The sequence below is a fragment of the Pan troglodytes genome, chromosome 15 (assembly GCF_028858775.2).
Source record: "Pan troglodytes isolate AG18354 chromosome 15, NHGRI_mPanTro3-v2.0_pri, whole genome shotgun sequence".
Classification (NCBI taxonomy): domain Eukaryota; kingdom Metazoa; phylum Chordata; class Mammalia; order Primates; family Hominidae; genus Pan; species Pan troglodytes.
Window position 1 is genome coordinate 100,363,817 of NC_072413.2, and position 25,782 is coordinate 100,389,598.

General features: G+C 45.5%; 2 protein-coding genes and 1 non-coding gene across 7 annotated transcripts in view; 1 reads left to right on the forward strand and 2 right to left on the reverse strand.

Moving 5' to 3' along the window:
- Positions 1-207: 207 nt before the first annotated feature.
- CINP (cyclin dependent kinase 2 interacting protein) lies at positions 208-14,890 on the reverse strand. Of its 2 annotated transcripts, XM_001164253.6 has the most exons (5): positions 14,714-14,890; positions 11,312-11,480; positions 7,673-7,802; positions 1,840-1,969; positions 208-688 (listed from the first exon to the last, which is right to left on the reverse strand). In XM_001164253.6, exons 1-5 carry the CDS (start codon positions 14,718-14,720, stop codon positions 486-488), a joined length of 639 nt encoding a protein of 212 aa, XP_001164253.1. In that variant the 5' UTR covers positions 14,721-14,890; the 3' UTR covers positions 208-485. The 2 variants fall into 2 exon arrangements, with proteins under 2 accessions (XP_001164253.1, XP_016782473.1); XM_016926984.3 differs by lacking the exon at positions 1,840-1,969 and having other exon boundaries at positions 14,714-14,773.
- On the reverse strand, positions 10,694-10,797 carry LOC112205507 (small nucleolar RNA U13). Its single transcript, XR_002939457.1, has one exon. It is a non-coding gene; the product is annotated as a small nucleolar RNA U13 (small nucleolar RNA).
- TECPR2 (tectonin beta-propeller repeat containing 2) overlaps positions 14,789-25,782 on the forward strand; it is a 134,283-nt gene continuing 123,289 nt past the window's right edge. For 3 of the 4 annotated variants that reach the window (XM_016926979.4, XM_016926982.4, XM_024348933.3), the window contains exon 1: positions 14,789-14,986. The gene's annotated coding sequence lies outside the window, so the exon portion shown is untranslated. Of the gene's footprint in view, positions 14,987-15,539; positions 15,663-25,782 lie in introns of those variants that run through there. The other variant, XM_016926980.4, reaches the window with a different exon arrangement.

Genomic DNA, 25,782 nt, shown 5'->3' on the forward strand with positions numbered 1-25,782 from the left:
ACCTAAAGTGATCCACCCACCTCCTCGGCCTCCCAAAGTGCTGGGATTACAGGCATGAGCCACCGCACCTGGCCCAAAAACTAATATAGTCTCATAAAAACTTCAACAATCAGATAGGCATAAAGTGAAAATATTAAACCAGGGATTTTCTACACAAACGTAATATATAAAGCATGCCTAATTTATAGAAACTAGATCACTCACTCATTCTGCTCAGAAACTCATTGATTTTATTCCAAAGCACCCACGAGTGACGGATTCCCAGGAGGGGCAGAGAAGGCTGAGCGGCACCACGTGGGGCTGGCCGCGGGTTGTGGGCATGGGCACGCCTGGAGAGGCCACGGGGCTGGTGACAAGCTCTGGCCAGAAGACCCCAAGAAGGTCTGATCCTGGGGTCTGATCTAGGCCTGCGGCACTGTGTCCTAGGCAGACTGTCTGCCTGGTGAGACGTGGAAGGAGCCAGTGTCCGCAGCCGTCTCAGGACGTCAGAGAGCTCGGTGGCCTGTCTCCAGCAGCATGCTCTCCAGATGCAGCCTGCTGTCGCTTTCCACGTAGGGCTGGTGCAGCCACATGGACAAGTAGCTCAGGGTGAGGTCGGGATCCCCGGTGTGGGCAAGCTCCTTGGCCACCGTGCGCTTCAGGAGCAGCTCCTTCCTGTACATCTCCAAGAGCTTATGCGAAACCTCATCTGAAAGAAACGTGAATCTCCCTTAATGGCAGTGATTCAAGAACATAGTCTCGACTTGGGAAGAACCACATTTTAACAGCTCTTGATTAAAAACCAGAATCAGCAACAGCACTGAGGGGAAGAAGGGCCCGATGGAGTTTATTACTCTAGCTGGTGCAGATTAGTACAATTCAATAACATGGTCAGCAGAGTGAAATAAAAAGTGTATACAGGCCGAGCGTGGTGGCCCACACCTGTAATCCCAGCACTTTGGGAGGCCCAAGTGGGTGGATCACCTGAGTTCAGGAGTTTGAGACCAGCCTGGCCATCGTGGCGAAACCCTGTCTCTACTAAAAAATACAAAAACTAGCCAGGTGTGGTGGCACGCACCTGTAATCTCAGCTACTTGGGAGGCTGAGGCACGAGAATTGCTTGTGCCTGGGAGGCGGAGGCTGTAGTGAGCCAAGATTGCACCACTACACTCCAGCAGGCATGACAGAGCGAGACTCTGTCTCAAAAAAAGTATATATAACCTTTTCTACTTGACTCTTAGGTGACCTACAGTGATTATCAGTAGGAGATTCCCCTCAAACTGACAATATTTCACTAAACACATTCCACGAGGTGATTTTACCCTTTCCTGCCTTATTTAAAAAGTCTCAGGTCAACATCAAATAGCTTACCTTTGTCTTGAACTAATAAAGCTAAAAGTAACCCTTTAAGAAGCGCCTCATAGAGTTTACTGAAGCCATGGGTTTCATTTCTCCCAGTCACCTTCCATGAGGTTGGCTGCAGTGACCCTCAATTTGTTTTTTAATTAAAACAAAAGAAAAACCTCAACAAACCAAAAAAACTCCTTTCTTCCTTTTCCCCCCTCAAAATGAGAGATATCTTCTTCCACAGAGGAGGTGGAATTCACTCTGCCCATTGGTTTTAGAGGCCTAATAACAGCAGCTTGCTTCACGGGTCTCTATGTTTCATATACTCTGCTGATAACCAGGTAATTAAAGCCAAGAAGAAATGCTTAAGATGCCTCTGTCTCCTTTCCTCCCGATACTTTTGCATTGAATTTGAAAGCCTTGTCAGCTTCTTAAAGTACCAGATGAAAATGATACTAAATGCCCTTAATAACCTTTACCCTCCTGAAAATCAACTGAGAAGGAACTACTTACAGAAATGGGTTGTAGGCCACGTGTGGAACAGAGGGGGTCGTTTACTCTCCTCCCCATAATGGTAGTTTTCTAGTTCACAAATTCCCTTGGTAGTTGAAGACAGCTTTTCCATTTTCACCTGTATTTTGGTCTGAAAGATATCCATTTGGAATATGATAATATTATTTGAAATCTCCAGTCTCAGATTTAATAACTCTAAGATTTCAAAGCTAAAAAGTGTAAGTCTATTATGATAAAAATTCCAATAACTAAACACTGTTAACTCTACGTACAGCAAATTCCCAGGGAGATGAAGGTGGACAGTTGCTATGATTTCATTAATTTGAATGACTTTGGTAATAAACCCCAGATTTCCAGTCCTAGAGCAAGAAAGGTTTCCGAGTGCCATTTCACTAGGATTTCCAAACAGCATTAATGTCTTAGACCCAAAGACCTGGAGGAATCCCAAGGCAGGCTCTTGCTGCCTTTTTTTTTTTTTTTTTGGCGACAGGGTCTCATTCTGTGTGGCATGATCATGCCTTATGCAGCCTCAACTGCCGGCACCTCAGCCTCCCAAGTAGCTGGGATCACAGGTGTGCACCACCACACCCAGCTAATTTTTTTAATTTGTAGAGACAGGGTCTCGTTATGTTGCCCAGGCTGGTCTCTAACTCCTGGGCTCCAGCAATCCTCCCGCCTCAGCCTCCCAAAGTGCTGGGATTATACAGGCATGTGCCACCGCGCCTGGCTGGCTCTTGCTGCTTTTAAGAAGTGAGAGAGAAAGGCATCAAATGAGCTCGTTTCTGATGCTCTCTCTCTCTTTTATCAAATGAGCTCGTTTCTGATGCTCTCGCTCTATCAAATGAGCTCATTTCTGATGTTCTCTCTCTCTCTCTTTTTTTTTTTTTTTGAGACGGAGTCTTGCTCTGTTGCCAAGCTGGAGTGCAGTGACAGGCTGGAGTGGAGTGGCGAGATCTCGGTTCACTACAACCTCTGACTCCCTGGTTCAAGCGATTCTCCTGCCTCAGCCTCCCAAGTAGCTGGGATTGCAGGCATGTGCCACCAGGCCCAGCTAATTTGTGTATTTTTAGTAGAGACGGGGTTTCACCATGTTGGCCAGGCTGGTCTTGATCTCCTGAACTTGTGATCCGCCCACCTCGGCCGCCCAAAGTGCTGGGATTATAGGCATGAGACACCGCACCAGGCCTGACTCTTATTAACTGCCTTTATTTATGGAAACCTCCTTGACTTCCTTGTTTATAAAATGGCAACACAGAAAGGGAGCCCTACACACTTCACGCAGGAAGGAAGGAAACGTGGCGAGCTGTCATTGACGGTCCCTCAGCGTGGACCAGGCTCTGTCCTAAGCCCTGTAACTGCATGATGTGCACGGCTACTTGTGGGAGACACTAAACCAACCCCACTGCACACACCAGGCAGCACAGAACAGGGGCAATGGCGGGCTTACTTTCACAGCTTGGTGAAGAGGATTAAGTGAGTTAGTATTTGTGAAGCACCTACTTGGAGATATATAAGGGTTTGATAAAGAAAATTAATGGGTGAAGTAACTAGGATTTCAGATTTAAGTAGCATAGGTCTATAAAGACCAAATTTTGAACTCCTAAGTATAGTTGACTTTACATACATAAATATGAAAAAGGGGAAATAAGAAAAGATATATAAATTGTCAAATATCTTAATTCCTTTACTTGGTCCTTCCAACCACCCTCCAATTACATTGGAAGTGGCAAGCACTAAATTCAGCTAATGTTAATTTTTAAAGGACTTTACTTAAGTAGTTTCCCAAATCTTTTAAGGTTTGATATTTTATTTGGCCCAACCCCAAGAGGCAGGACTTGTCATTTCCGTTTCACAGCTGGGAAATTGCTCAAGGTTGAGCTGAGGAAGGATGAGGCCAGTACTCGATACCATGCCTTCTGACACCAAGTTTTTTTGTTTTTGTTTTTTTTGTTTTTTTTGAGACAGAGTCTCGCTTTGTCACCCAGGCTGGAGTGCAGTAGCGCGATCTCCGCTCACTGCAACCTCCGCCTCCCAGGTTCATGCCATTCTCCTGCCTCAGCCTCCCGAGTAGCTGGGACTACAGGCGCCCGCCACCGTGCCTGGCTAATTTTTTTGGTACTTTTAGCAGAGATGGGGTTTCACTGTGTTAGCCAGGATGGTCTCGATCTCCTGACCTTGTGATCCACCCACCTCAGCCTCCCAAAGTGTTGGGATTACAGGCGTGAGCCACCGCGCCCGGCCGACACCAAGTTTTAACACCCAATCCTCTGCTCTTTCCTCTGAGTCCTGCAGCAGCTCCCTGGTGCCACCTGATTCTAAGAAAAGCTGATAACAGGAGACTAAGGAAAATTCTGGAGCCTTGACCCCAGGCAAGAAGTCATGCTCAATCCTGCAGCTCAGCCATCAATAAAGAATTCAAGTCACATAGGCACGTGCAGCCCTGAATGAACAGTGCATAAACAGCAGGCCCTTACATTTCAACATCGGTGGCTTCTTCCCACAGCAAACACAGACCACAGTGAAACGTTAGCCCGGCTTAGGAAGAACGGTGCATGAAACCCCCAGAAGGTCAAAGTTATGAAAGACACAGAGCAGGTCTGGAAACCATTCTCTATAACGGATAGAGGAAAATAGGAAAAATAATAATAATAATACCCTATAAAATCAACTTTTGGTTTTGAACATAGAATGAGAACTTATTCCCAAACCACTTTTCTTTTTCTTTTTTTCTTTTTTTTCACACGGAGTCTCACTCTGTGGCCCGGACTGGAGTGCAGTGGCTTGATCTCGGCTAACTGCAACCTCCGAAAGTGATTCTCCTGCCTCAGCCTCCCAAGTAGCTGGGATTGCAGGCACCTGCCACCACCCCCAGCTAATTTTTTGTATTTTTAGTAGAGATGGGGTTTCACTATGTTGGCCATGCTGGTCTCAAACTCCTGACCTCAGGTGATCCACCTGCCTCGGCCTCCTAGAGTGCTGGGATTACAGGCATGAGCCACTGCGCCTGGCCAAAACAAAAATAAAAAAAAAATAAATAAAAATACAACAATTAGCTGGGTGTGGTGGCAGGCACCTGTAATCCCAGCTACTTGGGAAGCTGAGACAGAAGCATCACTTGAACCCAGGAGGCAGAGGTTGCAGTGGGCAGAGATCGCCCCACTGCACTCCAGCCTGGGCAACAAGAGTGAAACTCCATCTCAAAAAAAAAAAAAAATTAACAAATGGGAGGGAGGGAACAAATCTCCCACGCAGAATAATTCCAAATAATTTATGTAGATACTGCACCCTCAAGCAGGTGGTGAATACGTCCCTACCCCCAGGTGTGGGCTATGCATAGTGACTTCCTGCCAAAGAGCACAGCGTGGGAGGAGGAGAAAGAGCAATGTCACAGCAGAGGAACCTGGAAACACTGCCCAGCCAGGTGATCAAGGTCAACTTCAGCAGTGGAAAGTCCTGGCTGTGCACAGTGGCTCACGCCTGGAATCCCAGCACTTTGGGAGGCTGAGGTGGGAGCACTGCTTGAGCCCAGGAGTTTGAGACCAGCCCGGGCAATAGGTGGGACCCAAAGAAAAGTCCTGATGACAGTATATCCAGTACGTGCCCTTGATATGACGTGATAGAAATGGCACTTTACTTCTGTGGTCCTCCTCTGAACAAAACCCGTAACCTCAGTCTAATTAGGAGAAAAACATCAGAGAAATCTCATGATGTTCTACAAAATACCTGACCAGTATCCCTCAACATTGTCAAAGTCATCAAAAACAGGGAAGTCTGAGAAACTGTCACGGCCAAAAGGAGCCTGAGGAAACAAGGGGACTCGATGTCATACGGGATCCTGAAGCCAAAACAAGACATGACGGAAAAGCTAAGGCAGGGCGCCAGGGCTCACGCCTGTGATCCCAGCACTTTGGGAGGCCAAGGTGGGAAGATCACTTCATGTCAGGAGTTCGAGACCAGCCTGGCCAACATGAGAACCCCGTCTGTACAAACGAATTTTAAAACTTAGCCGGGCATGATGGTTCATGCTTGTAGTCCCAGCTACTCGGGAGGCTGAGGCAAGAAGATCACTTAAGCCCAGGAAGTAAAGGCTGCAGTGAGCTGTGATCATACTACTGCATTCCACAGCGAGACCTTGTCTCCAAACAAACAAACAAAAAGGTGAAAATATAAAGATCTTAAATGTTTATGGGTAAGCTTCAGTTATCCAAGTTCAAATATGTGTAAAACCTGATTTCCTGTGCCTAGCAAAGAAATAAGGTGGTGTTATCTTCACATCTGGTGGCCAGTATGGTAGGTATTGAAATTTAGTTATTAGTTCATTAAACAAACACTTTAGTCTCTTACGTGCTGTATCAGGGATGGGCAAACTATCCCTGGAACACAGGTCAATTCTGGCCCATAGCCTATTTCTGTATGGCCCATAAGCTAAGATGGTTTTTACATTTTTAAATGGTTGAAAATAACCAAAAGGACAATAGTGATTGTGACTCATAAAAATTATACAAAATTCTAATTTCGGTGTCCAAAGATAAAGATTTCCTGGACGAACATGGTGGCTCACGCCTGTAATCCCAACACTTTGGGAGGCTGAGGTGGGTGGATCACTTGAGGCCAGGACTTCGAGACCAGCCTGGCCAACATGGCGAAACCCCATCTCTACTAAAAATACAACAATTAGCTGGGCATGGTGGCGCACACCTGCGATCCCAGCTATGTGGAAGGTTGAGGCACAAGAATTGCTTGAACCCAGGAGGCGGAGGTTGCAGTGAGCCAAGATCTCGCCACTGCACTCCATCCAGCCTCAGTGGCAGAGTGAGACCCTGTCTCAAAAAAAACAAAAACAAAAACAAAAACGGCCAGGTGCGGTGACTCACGCCTGTAATCCCAGCAGTTTGGGAGGCCGAGGCAGGCGGATCACTTGAGGTCAGGAGTTCGAGACCAGCCTGGTCAACATGGTGAAATGCTGTCTCTACTAAAAATACAAAAATTAGCTCATGTGGTGGCGCGAGCCTGTAATCCCAGCTACCTGGGAGGCTAAGGCAGCAGAATCACTTGTACCTGGGAGGCGGCGTTTGCAGTGAGCCAAGATCGTGCTACTGTACTCCACCCTGGGTATCAGAATGAGACTCCATCTCAAAAAAAAAAAAAAAAAAAAATCCAAAAAACAGAGATAAAGTTTTCATGGAATGCAGCCACATCCATTTACGCATATATTATCTATGGCTGTTTAGTCCTATGTGGCAGAGATGAGTAGCTGAGACAGAGACTGGCTGGCCCTAGAAGCCTAAAATATTTACTCTGTGGCTGGGCGTGGTAGCTCATGCCTGTAATCCCAGCCCTTTGGGAGGCCAGCAGGTGGATCACCTGAGGTCAGGAGTTTGAGATCAGCCTGACCAATATGGTGAAACCCTGTCTCAACTAAAAATGCAAAAATTAGCCAGGCATGGTGGCGGACGCCTGTAGTCCCAGCTACTCTGGAGGCTGAGACAGGAGAATCGCTTGAGCCCAGGAGGCGGAGGTTGCGGTGAGCCAAGATCACGCCATTGCACTCCAGCCTGGGCGACAAAGCAAGACTCCATATCATGGAAAAAAAAAAAATTTACTATGTGATGAGCCCTGAAAGTGGGTGACATTTCCCCAGATGACACACAGGAGGAGTGAGTGTCTAAGACAGCATCTTGGGCAACATTAAGGTTTACGCAGCAGGCGGAGGAAGAGAACATCAGAGGAGACTGAGAAGGAGGAAGTGATGGCCAATGGTCAAGCAAACCCCAAATACGTCCATCGGATTCAGTGACAGTGACCACAAGTGGCCTGCGTCTTTATGTCTTACCAACCCATCCAAGGTGGCCTGCAGTTCCTCACACAGCTTCTCCAGTTCCTCGTTATATTCCAGACACACCTTTTCTTCATTTTCCTTCGAGGATGGGCTGCTGCTGTCTAGTTCTATCTTGTCTTTATTCCTAAACAAAATAGAAAATAATGTGTACAAAATATACTCTTTAAGCTTGCCTTATTTCCTTATAATAAATTCTACAAACCTCTATATCCACATAGTTACGTGGGACATTTTGCATAAGCATTGTTCTTTCATATCATTATGATACAAATGCAGTTATTATTTATATGTGCAATGAATATGTCCATTGGTCACTCAATTTTGCACCAAAATAAGTCAGGTAAATTCAGCCATGTGACAGCCGGTTTTGGTGGCTCATGCCTGTAATCCCAACACTTTGAGGGGTGGACGCAGGAGGACTGCTTGAGTCCAGGAGTCTGAGTCCAGCCTGGGCAACATAGTGAGACCTCATCTCCACAAAAATTAAAAGTAAAAATTAGCTGGGCATGGTGGGACACGTATGTGGTCCCAGCTACTTAGGAGGCTCAGGTGGGAGGATCACTTAAGCCCAGGAAGTCAAGGCTGCAGTGAGCCATTATAGCACCACTGCATTCAGCCTGCACAAAAGAGCAAGACTGTCTCAAAAAAAAAAACACCATTCAGCGGTGTGGCATCCTTGGCATAGGGCATGGTGCTGGATGTACAAAGATGAATAAGACATGGATCATTTCCTCAAAGAGTTCACAATCCAGGAATATAGGCACGCCTCATTTTATTGTGCTTCACCTTATTGAGTTTCATAGATAATGCATTTTTTACAAATTGAAGGTTTGTGGCAACCCTCTGTATGTAGAGCAAGTCAATCAGCGCCATTTTGCCAACAGCATGTGCTTACTTCATGTCTCTGTATCATATTTTGGTAATTCTTACAGTATTTCAAACTTTTTCATTATTATGTCTATGATCTGTGATTGGTAATCTTTGATATTGCTAGTTTAATTGTTTTGAGGTGCCATGAACCATGTGCATATATAACGGCAAGCTTAATGAATGGATGTTGTGTGTTCTGACTGCTCCACTGACCGGCTGCTCCCCTTTCTCCCCATCTCCTTGGGCCTCCCTGTTCCCTGAAATAGGAGGATACTGAAATCAACCCAATTAATAGCCCTACATTGGCCTCTAAGTGTACAAGTGAAAGGAAGAGTTGCATATCTCTCATTTTAAATCAAAAGCTATACTTTGGCCAATTTAAGAAACAAAAAAATTAAAAGCTAGAAATGATTAAGCTTAGTGAGGAAGGCATGTCAAAAGCTCAGATAAGGGGCCAGGTGCGGTGGCTCACGCCTGTAATCCTAGCACTTTGGGAGGCCAAGGCGGGCAGATTGCCTGAGCTCAGGAATTCAAGACCAGCCTGGGAAACATGTGAAACTCCGTCTCTACTAAAATACAAAATAAATTAGCTGGGCGTGGCGGTGTGCACCTGTAGTCCCAGCTACTTGGGAGGCAAAGGCAGGAGAATTGCTTGAACCCGGGAGGCAGAGGTTGCAGTGAGCCAAGATTGCACCATTGCACTCCAGCCTGAGCGACAGAGCGAGACTCCATCTCTACAAAAAAAAAAAAAAAAAGCTAAGATAAGCTGAAAACCAGGCCTCTTGTGCCAGTTGGCCAAGTTGTGAAGGCAAAGGAAAAGTTATTGAAGAAAATTAAAGGTGCTACTCCAGTGAACATGTGAATGATGAGTGAAACAGCCTTAGTGTGGATATGGAGAAAGTTTGAGTGGTCTGGATAGAAGATCAAACCAGACACAGCATTCCCTTAAGTCAAAGCCTAATCCACAGCAGGACCCTAACTCTCTTCAATTCTGTGAAGGCTGAGAGATATGAGGAAGTTACAGAAGAAAAGTTTGAGATAGCAGGATTTGGTTCATGAGGTTTAAGGACAAAAGCCATCTCCATAACATAAAAGTGCAAGGTGAAGCTGCAAGCGCTAATGTAGAAGCTGGAGCAAGTTATCCAGAAGATCTACTTAAGATCAGTGATGAAGGTGGCTACATGATACAACAGATTTTCAGTGTAGATGAAACAGCTTTCTTAGAAGAACATGCCATCCAAGACATTCACAACTACAGAGAAGTCAATGACAGGCTTCAAAGCTTCAAGAGACAGGCTGACTCTCTTATTAGGGGATATTGCAGTTAGTGACTTTAAGTTGAATCCAATGCTCATTTACCATTCTCAAATTCCTAGGGCCCTTAAGAATGATGTTAAATCTACTCTGCCAGTGGAAAAAGCAAGAGAACCAGAACTGGAAGTGGGGTCTGAAGATGGAACTGAATTGCTGCAATCTCATGAGAAAACTTGAACAGATAAGGAATTGTTTCTTATGGATGAGCAAAGAAGGTGGTTTCTTGAGATGGAATCTATTCCTGGGAAAGACGCTGTGCACACTGTTGAAATGACAACAAAAGATTGAGAATATTATATAACTTAGTTGATAAACCAGTGTGAGAGGTCTAATGTGGGTAAACACTATTAAACAGCAATGAGAAAGAACAGAACCAGAATAGTGGCTCTACATTACACGCATGGCTTCCATGTTGAAAGACAGTGAGACATGGCTGGGCGCAGTGGCTCATGCCTGTAATACCGGCATTTAGGGAGGCCGAGGTGGGCAGATCACTTGAGGTCAGGAGTTTGAGACTAGCCTGGCCAACATGGTGAAACTCTGTCTCTACTAAAGATACAAAAATTAGCCGGGCATGGTGGCAGGTATCTGTAATTCTAGCTACTCAGGAGGCTGAGACAGGAGAACCACTTGAACCTGACAGGCAGAAGTTAGAGTGAGCCAAGATCACGCCATTGCACTCCAGCCTGGGGGATAGAGTGAGACTCGTCTCCAAAAATAAAAAATAAAAAATAGAAAAAGAAAGTGAGATATAAAGGAAACAATAACATATGTTTTTTGTTTATGTAAAATCCAAAAATGGATGAAAAGAATTCATGGTAGTTTTTTCCATATCAGCTAGGTAATGTGCCAACATCATAGCAAAGTTTGAGGAAGGCACAGGTCATACATGAGCATGAAAACCCAATCATTACGCCTATGAACTACAAAAGAATCAAAGAATCTGTGGTTTTAAAAATCAGAATAGCCAGGCACGGTGGCTCACACCTGTAATCCCAGCACTTTGGGAGGCTGAGGCGGGTGGATCACGTAAGGTCAGGAGTTCGAGACCAGCCTAACATGGTGAAAGCCCGTCTCTACTAAAAATACAAAAATTATCTGGGTGTGGTGACAGGCGCCTGTAATCCCAGCTACTCCGGAGGCTGAGGTAGGAGAATTGCTTGAACCCAGGCGGTAGAGGTTGCAGTGAGCTGAGATCGCGCCATCACACTCCAGCCTAGGCAACAGAGTGAGACTTCGTCTCCAAATAAATAAATAAATAAATAAATAAATATATATATATATGGAATATAATTTTGTATTTAAAACATACAATACAATTTATACTTACATGTATCATCTTACCACTTGCTTTTTTTGCTTAATATTTTATTTTAAAATTTATTCACATTATTTCCCCAGTTATTAAGGGTGAAAAACTTAGAGCATGAAAAACCAATATGTACTTACAATAAACTGATTTTCAAGTTGGCAATATTATTTGCAGTGGTAAAACCTGCATCATTGAGGGTTTCCCACTTCAGGATTAAATTGTGCCAATCAGCCGCATTGTCCTTAATTTTTCTTGCACTGACAGATAAGACAGGTTTTCTGGGCGTTACAATTCCAAGAGTCTTTGCTGATAGGGTATAAAAGAAACAAAATTATTATCATGGAATATACAATCATAGTTGGAGGGCAAATGTCCTTATAATTTTCAACAGTAAAACTATCTGAAATGCTGTATCAACTGGACAAATAAATGTGGAAACTACAAAGTCTGAATGAATGTGAAAGTTCCTGGAAGAAGACAATATAGAATATTTTTAACATTTTAAAATTCACCAGATATAGCTGAATCCTCTTCCAGCTTAATGGCTCCACAAAGTTTTTACCTTAAGCCCTTTGTTTTCCAAAGATTGGAAATAAGGTAAAGTTGTGACTGTCTGCTAAAACTCTTCAATGGCTCACGTTCCCTTCCCTACAGGATAATCTAGCCCTGACTCCCGAGTACTTCCACTATCTAGTCTCAGGCACTCTGATACTTTAAATTTGCTCAGAGTAGCGTGGCCCATGAGTGCTAATCATTTCAAGACACTGAGACAACAGAGATGCAGAGTTGATCACGATGCTGCCACTGCCCTTCTTGGTAATCAGGAGGAAGTCCAAAATCCTTCCAGACCTAGCTACCCCTCCACATCATCACGTACATCAACCCACACCTTGGCCCCCCGTCAATATCCAGCGAAAATGAACTACTGGCAGCTCTTGAAAAGCTGAGGTGCCTGCAGGCCTTTACACGTGTTCTCTCTGCAGGAAAGCTCCTTCCTTCCTCAGGCTCACGATGCCCATCCTCCAAGATGCACCCGGATCCCACTGCCTGTAGGAAGCAACCCCCAGACCACCAAGAGCCAACTCAGGTTGTTTGTTCTCCCCCAACTGTGCCCTCTTGCCTTCTCTACTTTGAACCCCACAAAGGCTTCTCATTGCCCACAGGATAAAGTCCTCTTGAGGAATCCAGGACACACAACAGCTGGATGGTTTGATGCCTCAAGTCAGAAGACCACACTGCCTGCATCTGAACCCCAGCTCGCCAGCTGTGAGATCTTGGGCAACTTAATGTACCTTTCAGAGCCTCAACATTTTCATCTGTAAAATGGGAATAAAAATAGTATCTATTTCATAGGATTGCTGAGATTAGATAATATATGTGAAGCTGTGAGGCCTCGCACAAGGCAAAAACCCAGTATCTCACCTGTTAGCTCAAGGGCCTCTACTATCCAAGCTCTGCCCACCACTTCAGCTTCTACCCTTTCCCACTTGCTCTCTGTGCATCAGAGCTGGCTCTGTACAAGTTCTGACTTTGACCTGGAATATTTTTCCTATCTGTGTGTGTCCCCACTCCCCTGCCTCATACTTAGTATCCTCACTTTAAAATATCATCTTGATTTATCATTCATTCTTTACTTAAACAACAAATATTTGCTTACTGCCTACAATACGCCAGGCATGGGGGAATGAAGTGATTGAATGAGACGGACCAGGACCGTTTTCATGGAACTTACTTTCCAAAGGGGAGGCAGATAATAAACAATTAAATGACCACGATCAGTTCAGATCATGATAAGTGTGTGTGGAAAATAAAACAGTGTCTTGTGTTAGTGTGATCCCCTGAGAAGGTGTCGTTTAGGCTGAGATTTGAATGATGAAAAGCCAGAAATAGGGTAGGTCAGTAGTATGTGCCCTAATTATGATAATGAGGTTGGTGAGTTCAAAAAACAGAAAACAAAACAAAACAAGCAAACAAAAAAACCAGTGTGCTGGAATGAAATAGACAGAAAAGGACTAGTGCGTGAGTAGGTGATCAGACAACTAGAACCTAATAGGCCAAGATAAGAAGTTGGACCGAGGGCAGTGGCTCACGCCTGTAATCCCAGCACTTCAGGAGGCCAAGGCGGGCGGATCACGAGGTCAGGAGATCGAGACCATCCTGGCTAACACAGTGAAACCTCACCTCTACTAAAAAAATACAAAAAATCAGCCGGGCGTGGTGGCGGGCGCCTGTAGTCCCAGCTACTCAGGAGGCTGAGGCAGGAGAATGGCGTGAACCCGGGAGGCGGAGCTTGCAGTGAGCCCAGATCGCGCCACTGCACTCCAGCCTGGGTGACAGAGCGAGACTCCGTCTCAAAAACGAAACAAAATAAAAAAAAATGAAGTTTGGACTTCTAAGTATTAGCTTGGTGCAAAAGTAACAGATTTTGCCATTACTTTTAACAGCCAAAATTGCCATTACTTTTGCACCAACCTAATACAATGGGGAGTGAGCAATGAGCTCTGGATAGGGCAGTGAAATTATCTGATTTAGGTTTTTAGAAAGTCATTTCCACAGAGAAGTATTCCTGGATCCCCCAGGTTGGGTTACGACTCACCACTAGATATGTGGTACACCCTATAATTCTGCTATCATGACATTCACCAGTGGAGTGTATTTGCTTGTTTAATGTCTATATTCCCTGCTAAACTGGAAATTCGACTAGGGTAGGAACTATGTCTTGTTCTCTTTCAAACCTTCCACACATAGGAGGCTTTGCATAAAATGAGGTAAATGGAGGAATAGCTCTTACCACCTGTTCTATAATTGTCTAAGGGTTTTCCCCCTAACAGGAGATTCTGAGGGCAGGATCACATCTGATTCATGGTCAGCCTGACTCATACGGGGCACATATTTAGGAACCAAAAACATAACTGACTTCAAGAAACTCAAGGGCTGGTAAAGACAGACCAGTCATCAGCGTCACAGGACAGGGTAGGGTAAGGGCACAGTGGCTAAGTTACTTATCCCCTCTGAGCCTCGATTCCCCATCTGCAAAATGGGGTTGACATTACTTCATGGGACCACTGTGAGGTTCAAATGAGATGATCCACTTAAAGTGCTTGGAGCAGTACTCAGCAAACTGAGCACTAGGCGAAAGCCAGCTTTCATTACAAGCAGAATGTTCTGACTGAGGGCAGTTCAGAGAGGAGTTTCTGGACGAGATGAGCATGCAAGGCTTGGCACCCAGTGAACTCTGTTAGTACTAATTTATAGTGACAATAATTACAATTTGGATGTCGGATCTGCTGACACTCATTTGCGTATATCGTCCCGTTCATCTGTCACTGCACATGTGAAAAAACGGAGGCTCGGCAAAACTGTCTCCCGAGCAGCTCGCAGAGGCTGCGAGGGGCCTGCGGGCTAGGCTGGGGCAAGACAGAGTACCTCCATTTAACCTCATGTAATCCGGGGAGCTCCTGAGCTTCTGGTCCAACCTGCGGCCTAAGCAGTAACATTCACAGCCACCCCACCCCGGGAAAGGAACCGATCTCACGCACCTTCCATAAGGTCCACAGATATCCGTAGAAGGAGACGCGAAGCCCCGCCCACCCCACCGGAAACGCATTTGCGTCACGTCCGCCCCGCCCGCCGCCACTTGTGGCTCTGCCGCTCTATCCCCCGGCGGAGCCAGCTGCTGCTCTTCGGTGCTGGCCCCGGTGCCGGCCCCGTTGCCCAGGGAACAGGCTCCCGGCAGCCCCCGCGGCCCGGAGTCCATCCCCGCCTCCTCCGGCCCGGCGGGGCCGACGAGTCCGGAGGGGCTGCCGCGGGAGGTGAGTCCGGCGACGCCGCAAGCGGCCCCGACGCCCCCGACGCCTGGCCCCGAGCCCCTCCTCGGCCTCCCCCGGGCCACTCTTCCCTTGCCTCAGCCCCGCAAGGTCTCCATGCCCGTCCGCCCCGTCTCCCTCGCCCGCGGTCTCGCCCGCGCGGAGTGGCGGACACTAAATGCCACAACACACGGAGCGCCTGGCTCGCCGCCCGCAGAAGCCGGCGGTCCGCAGCGGGGAGCAGGGGCCGCCCGCCCCTCCTCAGGCCTCCGCTGCGCGTCCCGCGCCCTCGGCCCCCGGCCCCACCCTGCATCCCGGCTGCCGGTCTGGCCGCGGGCTCTGCTCCTTCGCCTTAAGATTGACGTCGTGTTCTGTCCCCCACTCGCAGCCCGCGTCCCTTACATCCGCCCACCGGCGCCTGGCCCCAGGCCTTGACACTCATCCAGTTGGTGTTCAGTGTTCGATGAATGGATAAGCGAATGACTCCTTTCCCAATCCTATTTGAAGGCCTGGGAGGCAGAATAGGTAGTAAGTGTTAAAGGATGGGGTGTCCTGGAGTCAGAGCCGGGCAGGTCCCAGCGGCCCCTTCCTAGCTCTGTGCTGGGGCAAGTGCCCTACCTCACTCCGCTCCAGTTTCATCACCAGTGGAATGGAGATGAGAATAGTTTCTACCTCTGGCTTGGTAAGAGGATTAAATGGGTCAGTGCATGTAAACTTAAGCACGGTGCCTGCCGCTATACATTTCAGTAAAGGGGAGCCCCTGCTGTCATCTGTGCTAGCCTGCGTTCTCGCCCTCTAGTCCCTTCTGATATGTCTCTGACTTCTCATGACTTTAGTTTCTCCTTCTCTACTTCCATTTCTCTTCCCTGCACTTTTTTCTTCCTCTCTTATTGGGATTCAGGAATTTTATTCTGTTCTGTGACTTATGTTCCATGTGTTGGCAGAATGTGGGATACCAGCCTGGGTGCATCCTTTTCTCATCTACTGGAGTGATCAGTTGCACTTGTTGACTGCCTCCTTGCAGCCGAGGTCTTGTAGACAGAGTTCTGGGAAATCTCAAAACCCAAATCCCAGGCATAGGTAGAATCTGGGAATGAAGCCACTGTAGCTCCTTGTGATCACCAGCGATTCCTGGTCTTTTAAGCTGCAGGACTTTGTGTTTTCTCACACCCAGCTATAATGTACCTTGATAAACCTCTGACCTTGTTTTTGTTGTTGTTGTTGTTAACCTGACTTACGTCCCATATTGGTGGTTATTTGGCCATCGTGTGCCAGCACTGTGCCAGGCTGGCTCTAGGGATGCTATGGTGAACCAGACAGACCCTTCCTGAGGTCACTGCCTCAGAAAGATCATGGTCTGGCCCTTGAACTTTAAAAGGGAGAACTAAGTGCAGGTGTAGGGGACACACAAATTGAATTTTCAGGACTGCCTTGGAAAACCAGTGGTGGGGAAGATGGAATGAGGATAACCCTCTTCTGAAGGAGTGACTAGGAAGTAGCTTTTGTTAGGCATCAGCTATATTAACACCACGTATCTTTTTCAATAGAAGACTGGCATCTACTGGATTTTTTTTTCCAATTTTTTCTTAAAGAAGTTACACTTAAGTTTGGGGAGAATTTCATTTCATACTAGCCGCTGTAGGAGTTGAAAAAAATGGCTACTGGAACTTAGTGGGAAGAAAAGGAAGGAAACAGGCATCAGGCAGAGGCAGTTGATTGAACTTGGGAAGATGAGGAATAGATCAGGAAAGGGTTATAATGAAAAGCTTTGGTGTCAAGCACGAAGAGATTTCTAGATTCAGTAATGCACAGAGAGATCAGTAAAATTAGAAGGGAGTAGTTGATGGCTTTGCGAATTGCTAAGGTAGAAGGGAGCTGTTACTTAAGATGCGTGTTCAATTTAAAATGAATGTATTCTTTGGACCTGGACATAAGAGTTCCATTGACTTTTTGCCACTATTTTATATTTAGGGCTGTCATACTTGGGTGAACCTAGCACAGTGCTTTGAGAGAGAGATTCATTCAGCAAACGTGTATTGAGCATTGATTGTACCATACTCTTTATTGGTCTTTTAAAGCACCACAAAGTATACAGACTAGAAGAACATAGGTGAAGATGAGAAAGAGTCCATTGAAGGGGAGAGAAAACAGATAATGATGGTGCTGTGCGATAACTGCCATCATGGAGTTCTGTGAAAGCAGAGAAAGACCAACCAAGTATCTGAGGGAATTTATGAAGGCTTCCTGGTGGCGGAGGACTAGTTCTTACAGGGCACATGTGGGGGAATAGGGAAGAGTGGAAAGGGACTTTGTTCTGCAGAGACATACAGGTTATGGTGTGTGCAGGGACTGTGATGGAAAGCTGATGGATGCACAAACAAAACGTGGCCTGTCTAGACAATGGAAGGCTGTCCAGCAATAAAAAGGAACGAAGTACTGATTTGTGCTGCAACATGGAGGAACCTTGAGAACATTATGCTAAGTGAAAGCAACCAGACACAAAATACCACATATTATATGATTCAATTTTAATGAAATCTCCAGAATAGGCGAGCTGTAGACAGAGAGGAGATCAGTGGTTGCCCAGGGCTGAGAGAAGAAGCGGGTAGAGGGGTGATTGCTAAAGGGTAGGGAGTGCACAGTGTGTGGATGGAAGAGTGGCCTGAGATGAAGTTAGATATAGACTCTTTTGTCATAGTGTCTAATTTCCATGCTTGTGTTAGGCTTTAGCTTGTGACCATTGGGTAGCCAATGGGGATGGGAGCAAGGAAGTGACAAAATTTTGTCTGGAAGATAAATGACTGCCTCAGTCTCATTACGTTCCTCCTTAATAATTTAATACTCGAATAATTAATAGATGTCGTAGCCAGATTTCAAACATAGATTCTACAATAGGGATACAAATTGTTTCTTCCTAGGGATTTTGGAGAGAATCCTGAAACCATTAGTGTACTCAGAGCACTCTGATAACATGGTTATTGTACAGCGAAGTGGATGACTTAGACTCTATATTAGTCCTAGCTCCAGTTTGAGAAATCGTCCATCTGGGTGGCAGTTGGGTGTTAGTAGTCAGCAGTGAAGGCTAGCTGCCACCTTCCAGGGTTATGAGATTGACAGGGCTAGTGGGGAAAGGAAGCATCGTAACTTGAAGGATGCCATAGGGTGGTGTTTTGTATTTTTTTAACTGAAATAGTCATGACTAAGGAAGCATTATTCATTATATTTTTATTTATTTATTTATTTTTGAGATGAAATATCACTCTGTCACCCAGGCTGGAGTGCAGTGGCACGATCTTGGTTCACTGCAGCCTCCACCTCCCAGGTTCAAGTGATTCTCCTGCCTCAGCCTCCCAAGTAGCTGGGATTACAGGTGTGCGCCACCACACCTGGCTAATTTTTGTATTTTTTAGTAGAGATGGGTTTCGCCATGTTGGCCAGACTGGTCTCGAACTCCTGGCCTCAAGCGATCCTCCCACCTCGGCCTCTCAAAGTGCTGGGATTACAGGCATGAGCCATCATGCCCAGTCCAATTTTAAAAATTGGATTGAGACTATTGTTTTGCAGTAAGACCCGAAGTTAACAAATCTTTACTGAGCATCTACTCTGTGCCAAAGATATTATTAGATACTAGGATTTACCTTGGTAAGCAAGAGAGAATTCATGTTGCTTACATTCTCGTAGGAGAGATGATTTTTAAATGGTTTAGCAAATAAAGCAATTAGAGGTTGTAATGAGGATTATGAAGCACATATGATAGAGGAAAGAAGGGACAGTTGGGTACTCTTGAGTGATCTGGTCAGAGAAGGCCTTTCTGTGGTGGTGATATTTAAGCTGAGACCCCACGGTTGAGAAGAAGCCAGATAAATGGAGTGAGAAGATCATTTATTCTGCATAGAGGAAATAATTATGACATCTGAGTGGGACAGAGTGGGTCAGTGGAGCTAGAACTTGGAGGACAAGTGGAGACGGGTAGAGAGGTGACAGGGGAGCTGCAAAGGGCTTAGACCACACGGGGCATTTGGTTTTTATTCTTAGAGCACTGGGCAACCAGTGAGGAGTTTTGAGTAGAATGGGTAGTATGGTCTGATTTCTCTTTGAAGGAGCTGATTTTTTCCTTTGTTTTTTGGGGGGTAACAGCTTTATTGAGATATAATTTACATGCCACACAGTTCACCCATTTATATACAATTCAATGGTTTTTACTGTATTCACAGCTATGCAACCGTCACTACGTCAATTTTAGAACTTTCTCATCACCCTAAAAGAAAACTCCGTACCCTTCAGCAATATGCTCTAACCCCTTCTTCTCCCAGCCCTGGGCAACCACTGACCTACTCTGTCTACAGCTTGCCTATTCTAGACATTTCGTATACATGGAATCATATAATATGTGGTGTTTTGTGCCTGGTTGCTTTCACTTAGCATAATATTCTCAGGATTCCTCCGTGTTGTAGCATGAATCAGTACTTCATTCCTTTTTATTGCTGAACAGGCTTCCATTGTGTGGATAGACCACATTTTGTTTGTCCATTCATCAGTTGATGGACAGTTAGGTTGTTTTGACATTTTGGCTATTATGAGTGGTGATATTATGAACATTTATCTACAAATTCTTTGTAGATATGTTATCATTTCTATTGGGCATAAACCTAGGAGTAGAACTTCTGGGTCATATGGTAACTCTGTAACCTTTTGAAGAACTGCCCACTGGTGGCTACACCATTTTATTTTTCACCAGCAATGTATACAGTTTTTTCCACATCCTTGCTAACACTTGTTCATACCCTAGTGGGTATGAAGTGGTATCTCCTTGTGGTTTCGATTTGCATTTTCCTGATGAGTAATGATGCTGAGCATCTTTTTATGTGCTTATTGGCCTTTTTTTTTTTTTTTTTTTTTTTTGAAATAAAGTCTCGCTCTGTTGCCCAGGCTGGAGTGCAGTGGTGCGATCTTGGCTCACTACAACCTCCACCTCTCGGGTTCAAGTGATTCTTGTTCCTTCGGCCTCCTGAGTAGCTGGGATTACAGATGTGCGCCACTATGCCCACCTAATTTTTGTATTTTTGGTAGAGACAGGGTTTCACCATGTTGGCCAGGCTGGTCTCGAACTCCCAACCTCAGGTGATCCACCTGCGTTGGCCTCCCAAAGTGCTGGGATTACAGATGTGAGCCACCGTGCCCGGCCTTACTGGGCATTTGTGTGTCTTCTTTGGAGAAATGTTTCTTAGACTTTGCCCATTGTAAAATTGTCTTTTGTTGTTGTTTTGAGATGAAGTCTTGCTGTGTTGATCAGGCTGGTCTCAAATTCCTGGGTTCAAGCGATCTTCCCACCCCAGCCTCCCAAGTAGCTGAGACTATAGCCACGTGCCACTGCACCCAGCTTTTAAAATTGTCTTTTTATTATTGAGTTATAAGAGCTCTTTATATATTCTGGGTAAAATCTCTTTATCAGATATATAACCAGGAGATATTTTCTTCCATTTTGTGGGTTTTTTTTTTTTTTTTTTTTTTTGGTGGTGGTGTGGATTAGATGTATTTTTACTTTCTTGATGGTGCCCTTTGGAGCACAAGCGTTTTTCATTTCAGTGAAGTCAAAGAGCTAATTTTGATGGTTGAATGAGCCTGGCTTCTGGGGGCAGGCGTGGAAGACCATGGCAGCAGTGTAGGCAAGGGATATGATAGCTTGTACTGTGGCATGGCCACAGAGTTGGTGAGGAGGTGCCAGGCTTGAGGGAGGCTTGGAGATAGGGCTGATGGACTGAGTTGAGAGATTGTTGTACGGGTGAGAGAAACAGAGGAATTGAGGGTGAATACTAGGATTTCAGCTTGAACAACACTTTTGATTCAAAGTGTGATTATGCTGTTACCTGCCGGACAATTGTGACAGTTTCTAATACCTGCTGGAGCCTAGCAAGGGCAGCCCTGCGCTCCCTCCCTGGGTTCTGAAGTTGCTTTTGGTAGGATTATCACTGAGTGTGCCAAGGAGATGGTCAGGGATTCTGACCTTTTGTAATACCCACTAAGACCTCCTAAGCCACCACAAATAAACATATTATCTGAGTAGAATAGTGCACTTGCTCTGCAAATGCACTTTTGAGGCAAATCTCTTGACTCCCTTCTAGCTAGACTGCAGTCTCAAAGCCCTTCTTGTGTAGAGCCTGCGAGCCGTCAGTGGATAGCATCAAATCAAGCGGATGGATTCTTGAAAGCTAAATGTCATCATTTGACAGAGCTACTATGAGGAAAAATATTTTTATTTTTAAAAAATTTTTATTGATCGATTGATTTGAGATGGGGATCTTGCTCTGTCGCCTAGGCTGGAGTGCAGTGGCTTGATCATGGCTCACTGCAGCCTCGAACTCCCGGGCTCAATGGATCCTCCAGGTTCAGTCGATCCTCCGGGCTCAATTGATTCTTGTGCCTCAGCCTCCTGAGTAGATGGTACTACAGGCACACACCACCACACCTGGCTAAGTTTTTGTATTTTTTGTAGAGACAGAGTTTTGTCATGTTGCCCAGGCTGATGTCAAACCCCTGGGCTCGGCCAAGCGCGGTGGCTTACACCTGTAATCCCAGCACTTTGGTAGGCCGAGGCGGGTGGATCACAAGATCAGGAGATTGAGACCATCCTGGCTAACACAGTGAAACCCCGTCTCTACTAAAAAAAAAAAAAAAAAAAAAAAAAAAAAAAAAATTAGCCAGGCGTGGTGGCAGGTGCCTGTAGTCCCAGCTACTCAGGAGGCTGAGGCAGAATGGCATGAACCCGGGAGGCGGAGCTTGCAGTGAGCCGAGATCGCATCACTGCACTCCAGCCTGGGCGACAGAGTGAGACTCCGTCTCAAAAAAATAAATAAATAAACAAACAAACAAACCCCTGGGCTCAAGTGATCTGCCCACCTCAGCCTCCCAAAGTACTGGGATTACAGATGTGAGCCACTGTGCCTGGCTGAGGAATAACTTTTTTTTTTTTTTTGAAACGGAGTTTCACTCTTGTTGCCCAGGCTGGAGTGCAATGGCGCAATCTTGGTTCACTGGAACCTCTGCCTCCTGGGTTCAAGCGATTCTCCTGCCTCAGCCTCCTGAGTAGCTGAGATTACGGGCACCTCCCACCATGCCCAGCTAATTTTTGTGTTTTAATAGAGACGAGGTTTCACCAAGTTGGTCATGCTGGTCTCAAACTCCTGACCTCAGGTGATCCACCCACCTCAGGCTCCCAAAGTGCTGGGATTACACGCGTGAACCACCACACCCGGCCGGTAATAAGATTTTTAAAGGAGGAAATAACATTAGGCAATACTTACTGGTGAAGAGCTCAGTACTTCCGCTTGCTTGCTAGGAGATCTCATCAGCTAAAGCAGATACCAAAGTGCCTGCCAGAGATAGGGAGTAGAAGGTGTGAAGGCCAGGACGTGAGAGGCCAGGCCTGTTGTAATTAGAAGCAATTCAGTGTGGCTGGAGGACAAGTGAGAGATCCTGGGGTGGCAGAGGCCAGATCACCAAGGTTCTTGTAAGCCAGCAACACTTGGGCTTTAGCAGGAGGAAGATGGGGACCACTGCAGAGTGTTAAGCAAGGGAGTGATGACATCAGCTTTGCACATCAGGAAAATCCCTCTGTTTGCCACGTGGATGACGGGGAGGGAGAGGCAGGCAGATGAGCTGGGCATCAGAGAGAGCTGCAGGTGAGAGGTAATGGTGGCCCGAGCTAGGGGTGACACACTGAGGTGTGTGGGAGATGTACTGAATGGAGAATCGGGGACATGGAGAGGAGAGGAGGAGGGATCAGGGATGATGCTCCTTTTCTGGCTTGGTCAGCATGGCCCAGGCAACTGGTAGAAGATACAAGATAGGTAAGTGTTTTTGACATTGTTCATTTACTCTGTGTTTATAGCTAGGATGTAAGTTTTACTAATCCCATTTCAGATGGTAATTGGAGATCTAGAGAGGTTGAGCAGTTATTCCAGGGTGCCTCAGGTAGTTTTAGGGGCATTGGGATTTGAACTTGGGTCTTTTTCACTTCAGTATCATTAGCCACTCATTATGCAGTTCTTCCTCGGTGGAAAGAGGGTCAGTTCTGTGGCTGTGGGTCTGAGACCTGGGGGTTGGGTGAGGTGGAACATGGAGTTGGGTGAAAATTGGGTAAGGAGGAGGAGCAGAAAGTCTTAGCAGAAATGTTTGTTGTGTCTGCATTGTTTTTCCCAAACCTAGCGCAGGACAGTGAGACAGCGGCTCTATGCCTTTTCCTCAGCCCGTCCTAGACACTGTTTCTGTCAGGACAGTTTTGCTGGGAGTTGGCCTCAACCTGCTCCTCCTATCTGAATGGTGGGTGAAGGACAGGTAAGCCTGGTGCTAAGCTCATCCAGAGGCCCCCAGATAGTGAAATAGCATGGATTCTCTTGTGCCCGCTGGGGACTTCTTGGGCACCTGGCCCCCAGGCATGGCTGTCCTGACTCATCTGGGTGCTATGGCTTACAGGCCTCTAGATATTCTTTGGAAAAACGTGTGAGGCATAAATTGATATGAACATTCTTCAAGGCAGTTTGGCAATACATTTTTTTTTAAATCAACATTTTCACTTCTTGCAGTGTACTCCAAGAATATGCTTGGATATATTTCTGTTGTTTATGATGGCAAAATTAAAATCTTTTGGTTGAGAAAATTTTGGTTTATCCATACAGTGTGTTCTCTGCAGTTTTTCTGTATAGTCACTAAAAATCACATTCTAGGGGAATATTTAATGACATGGAAAATACTCATGATTTATTAAGTGAAAAATCTGTGTGTGTGCATATATGTTTATATACATATATCTGTAGCTATCTGTGTCCATGGCATATCTCAGTATGATGAGATTGTGACTTTTCTTTACTTCTTTGTCCTTTTATTTTGAGATAGGGTCTGACTCTGTCACCCAGGCTGGAGTACAGTGGTATAATCGGCTCACTGCAGCCTTGGTCTCCTGGGCTCAGGCGATCTCTGTGTGCCACCACACCTGGCTAATTTTTCTATTTTTTGCAGAGTCAGGATCTTGCCGTCTTTCCCAGGCTGGTCTCAAATTTCTGGCCTCAAGTGATCTACCCACCTTGGCCTCCCAAAGTGCTAGGATTACAGGTGTGACCCACTGCACCCAGCTGCCTTTGTACTTTTCTTTTCTTTTTTTTTTTTGAGGTTGAGTTTCACTCTTGTTGCCCAGGCTGGAGTGCAATGGCACAATCTTGGCTCACCACAACCTCCGCCTTCTGGGTTCAAGCGATTCTCCTGCCTCAGCCTCCCAAGTGGCTGGGATTACAGGCATGCGCCACCATGCCCAGCTAATTTTGTATTTTTAGTAGAGATGGGGTTTCTCCATGTTGGTCAGGCTGGTTTTGAACTCCCAACCTCAGGTGATCTGCCCCGACTCAGTCTCCCAAAGTGCTGGGGTTTACAGGTGTGAGCCACCACGCCCAGCCTTCTTTGTGCTTTTCTATATTAACAAATTTTTGAGGCCGGGCATGGTGGTTCACACCTGTAATCCCAGCAAGTCTGGGCGTGGTAGCTCAAGCCTGTAATCCCAGCACTTTGGGAGGCCAAGGTGGGTGGATCACCTGAGATCAGGAGTTCAAGACCAGCATGATCAACATGGTGAAACCCCATCTCTATTAAAAATACAAAAATTAGCCAGGCCTGGTGGCAGGCACCTGTAATCCCAGCTACTTGGGAGGCTGAGGCACAAGAATCGCTTGAACCCAGGAGGCGGAGGTTGCAGTGAGCCAAGATCATGCCACTGCACTTCAGCATGGGCGACGGAGCAAGTCTCAAAAAAAAAAAGCAACTTTTTGATAGTGAGCATTTATAACTGTTATAAAAAGAAACCTTTATTTTTAAAAAGTTAAATAAATTATGGCACATCAATGTGTGTATGAGTATGTATGTATGCACTCTTTAAGGAAACAAAGCCTTTTACTATTTCTGTGCCTTGGAAAGAAGAATAAGAAGTTTCTGCATCCATGAAGTGGAGGTAACATTCATGTCTAATGTTTGGGGATTGCAGGAAAAAAAAAATGGAAGTAACTATGATGCCTACTTCATGTTTTGTTTTTTTTTTCCTCTCTTTTTGGTGAGGATTTAATGGGTTTGTGTGCTAAGAACAGTTTGTATTAAGTACAGACGGTTTTCAACTTACAAAGTTTCAACTTACTATTTTTTGACTTTAAGACTGAGCGAAAACGATACCATTCAGTAGAAACTGTATTTCCAGTAACCATACAACCATTCTGTTTTTCACTTTCAATGTGGTATTAAATAAATTACCTGAGATATTCAACACTTTGTGATAAAATAGGCTTTCATTAGATGATTTTGCCCAGCTGTAGGCTAACGTAAGTATTCTAAGCACATTTAGGTTAGGCTAGGCTCAGCTAAGATGTTCGGCAGGTTAGGTGTATTAAATGTATTGTGACTTATATTTTCAGCTTATGACGGTTTCATTGGGACATAACCCCATTGTAAGTTGAGGAGCATCTGTAAAAACATTAGCTATTCCCATTATTATTACTGCAAAAGAGGGTGGATTGGGTTCTTAAGTATCACAGAGGAATGCAATTATTATTATTATTGTTATTTACTTACCTTTAAGAAAGTTCTCATACGTGAATATGTTCTGCCTGTATTGGCTATTGTGACTATCAGATGAAATGGGAATCTAAGGCTGGGCGCGATGGCTCACACCTATAATCCCAGCACTTTGGGAGGCTCAGGTGGGCAGATCATGAGGTCAGGAGTTCGAGACCAGCCTGGCCAATATGGTGAAACCCCCATCTCTACTA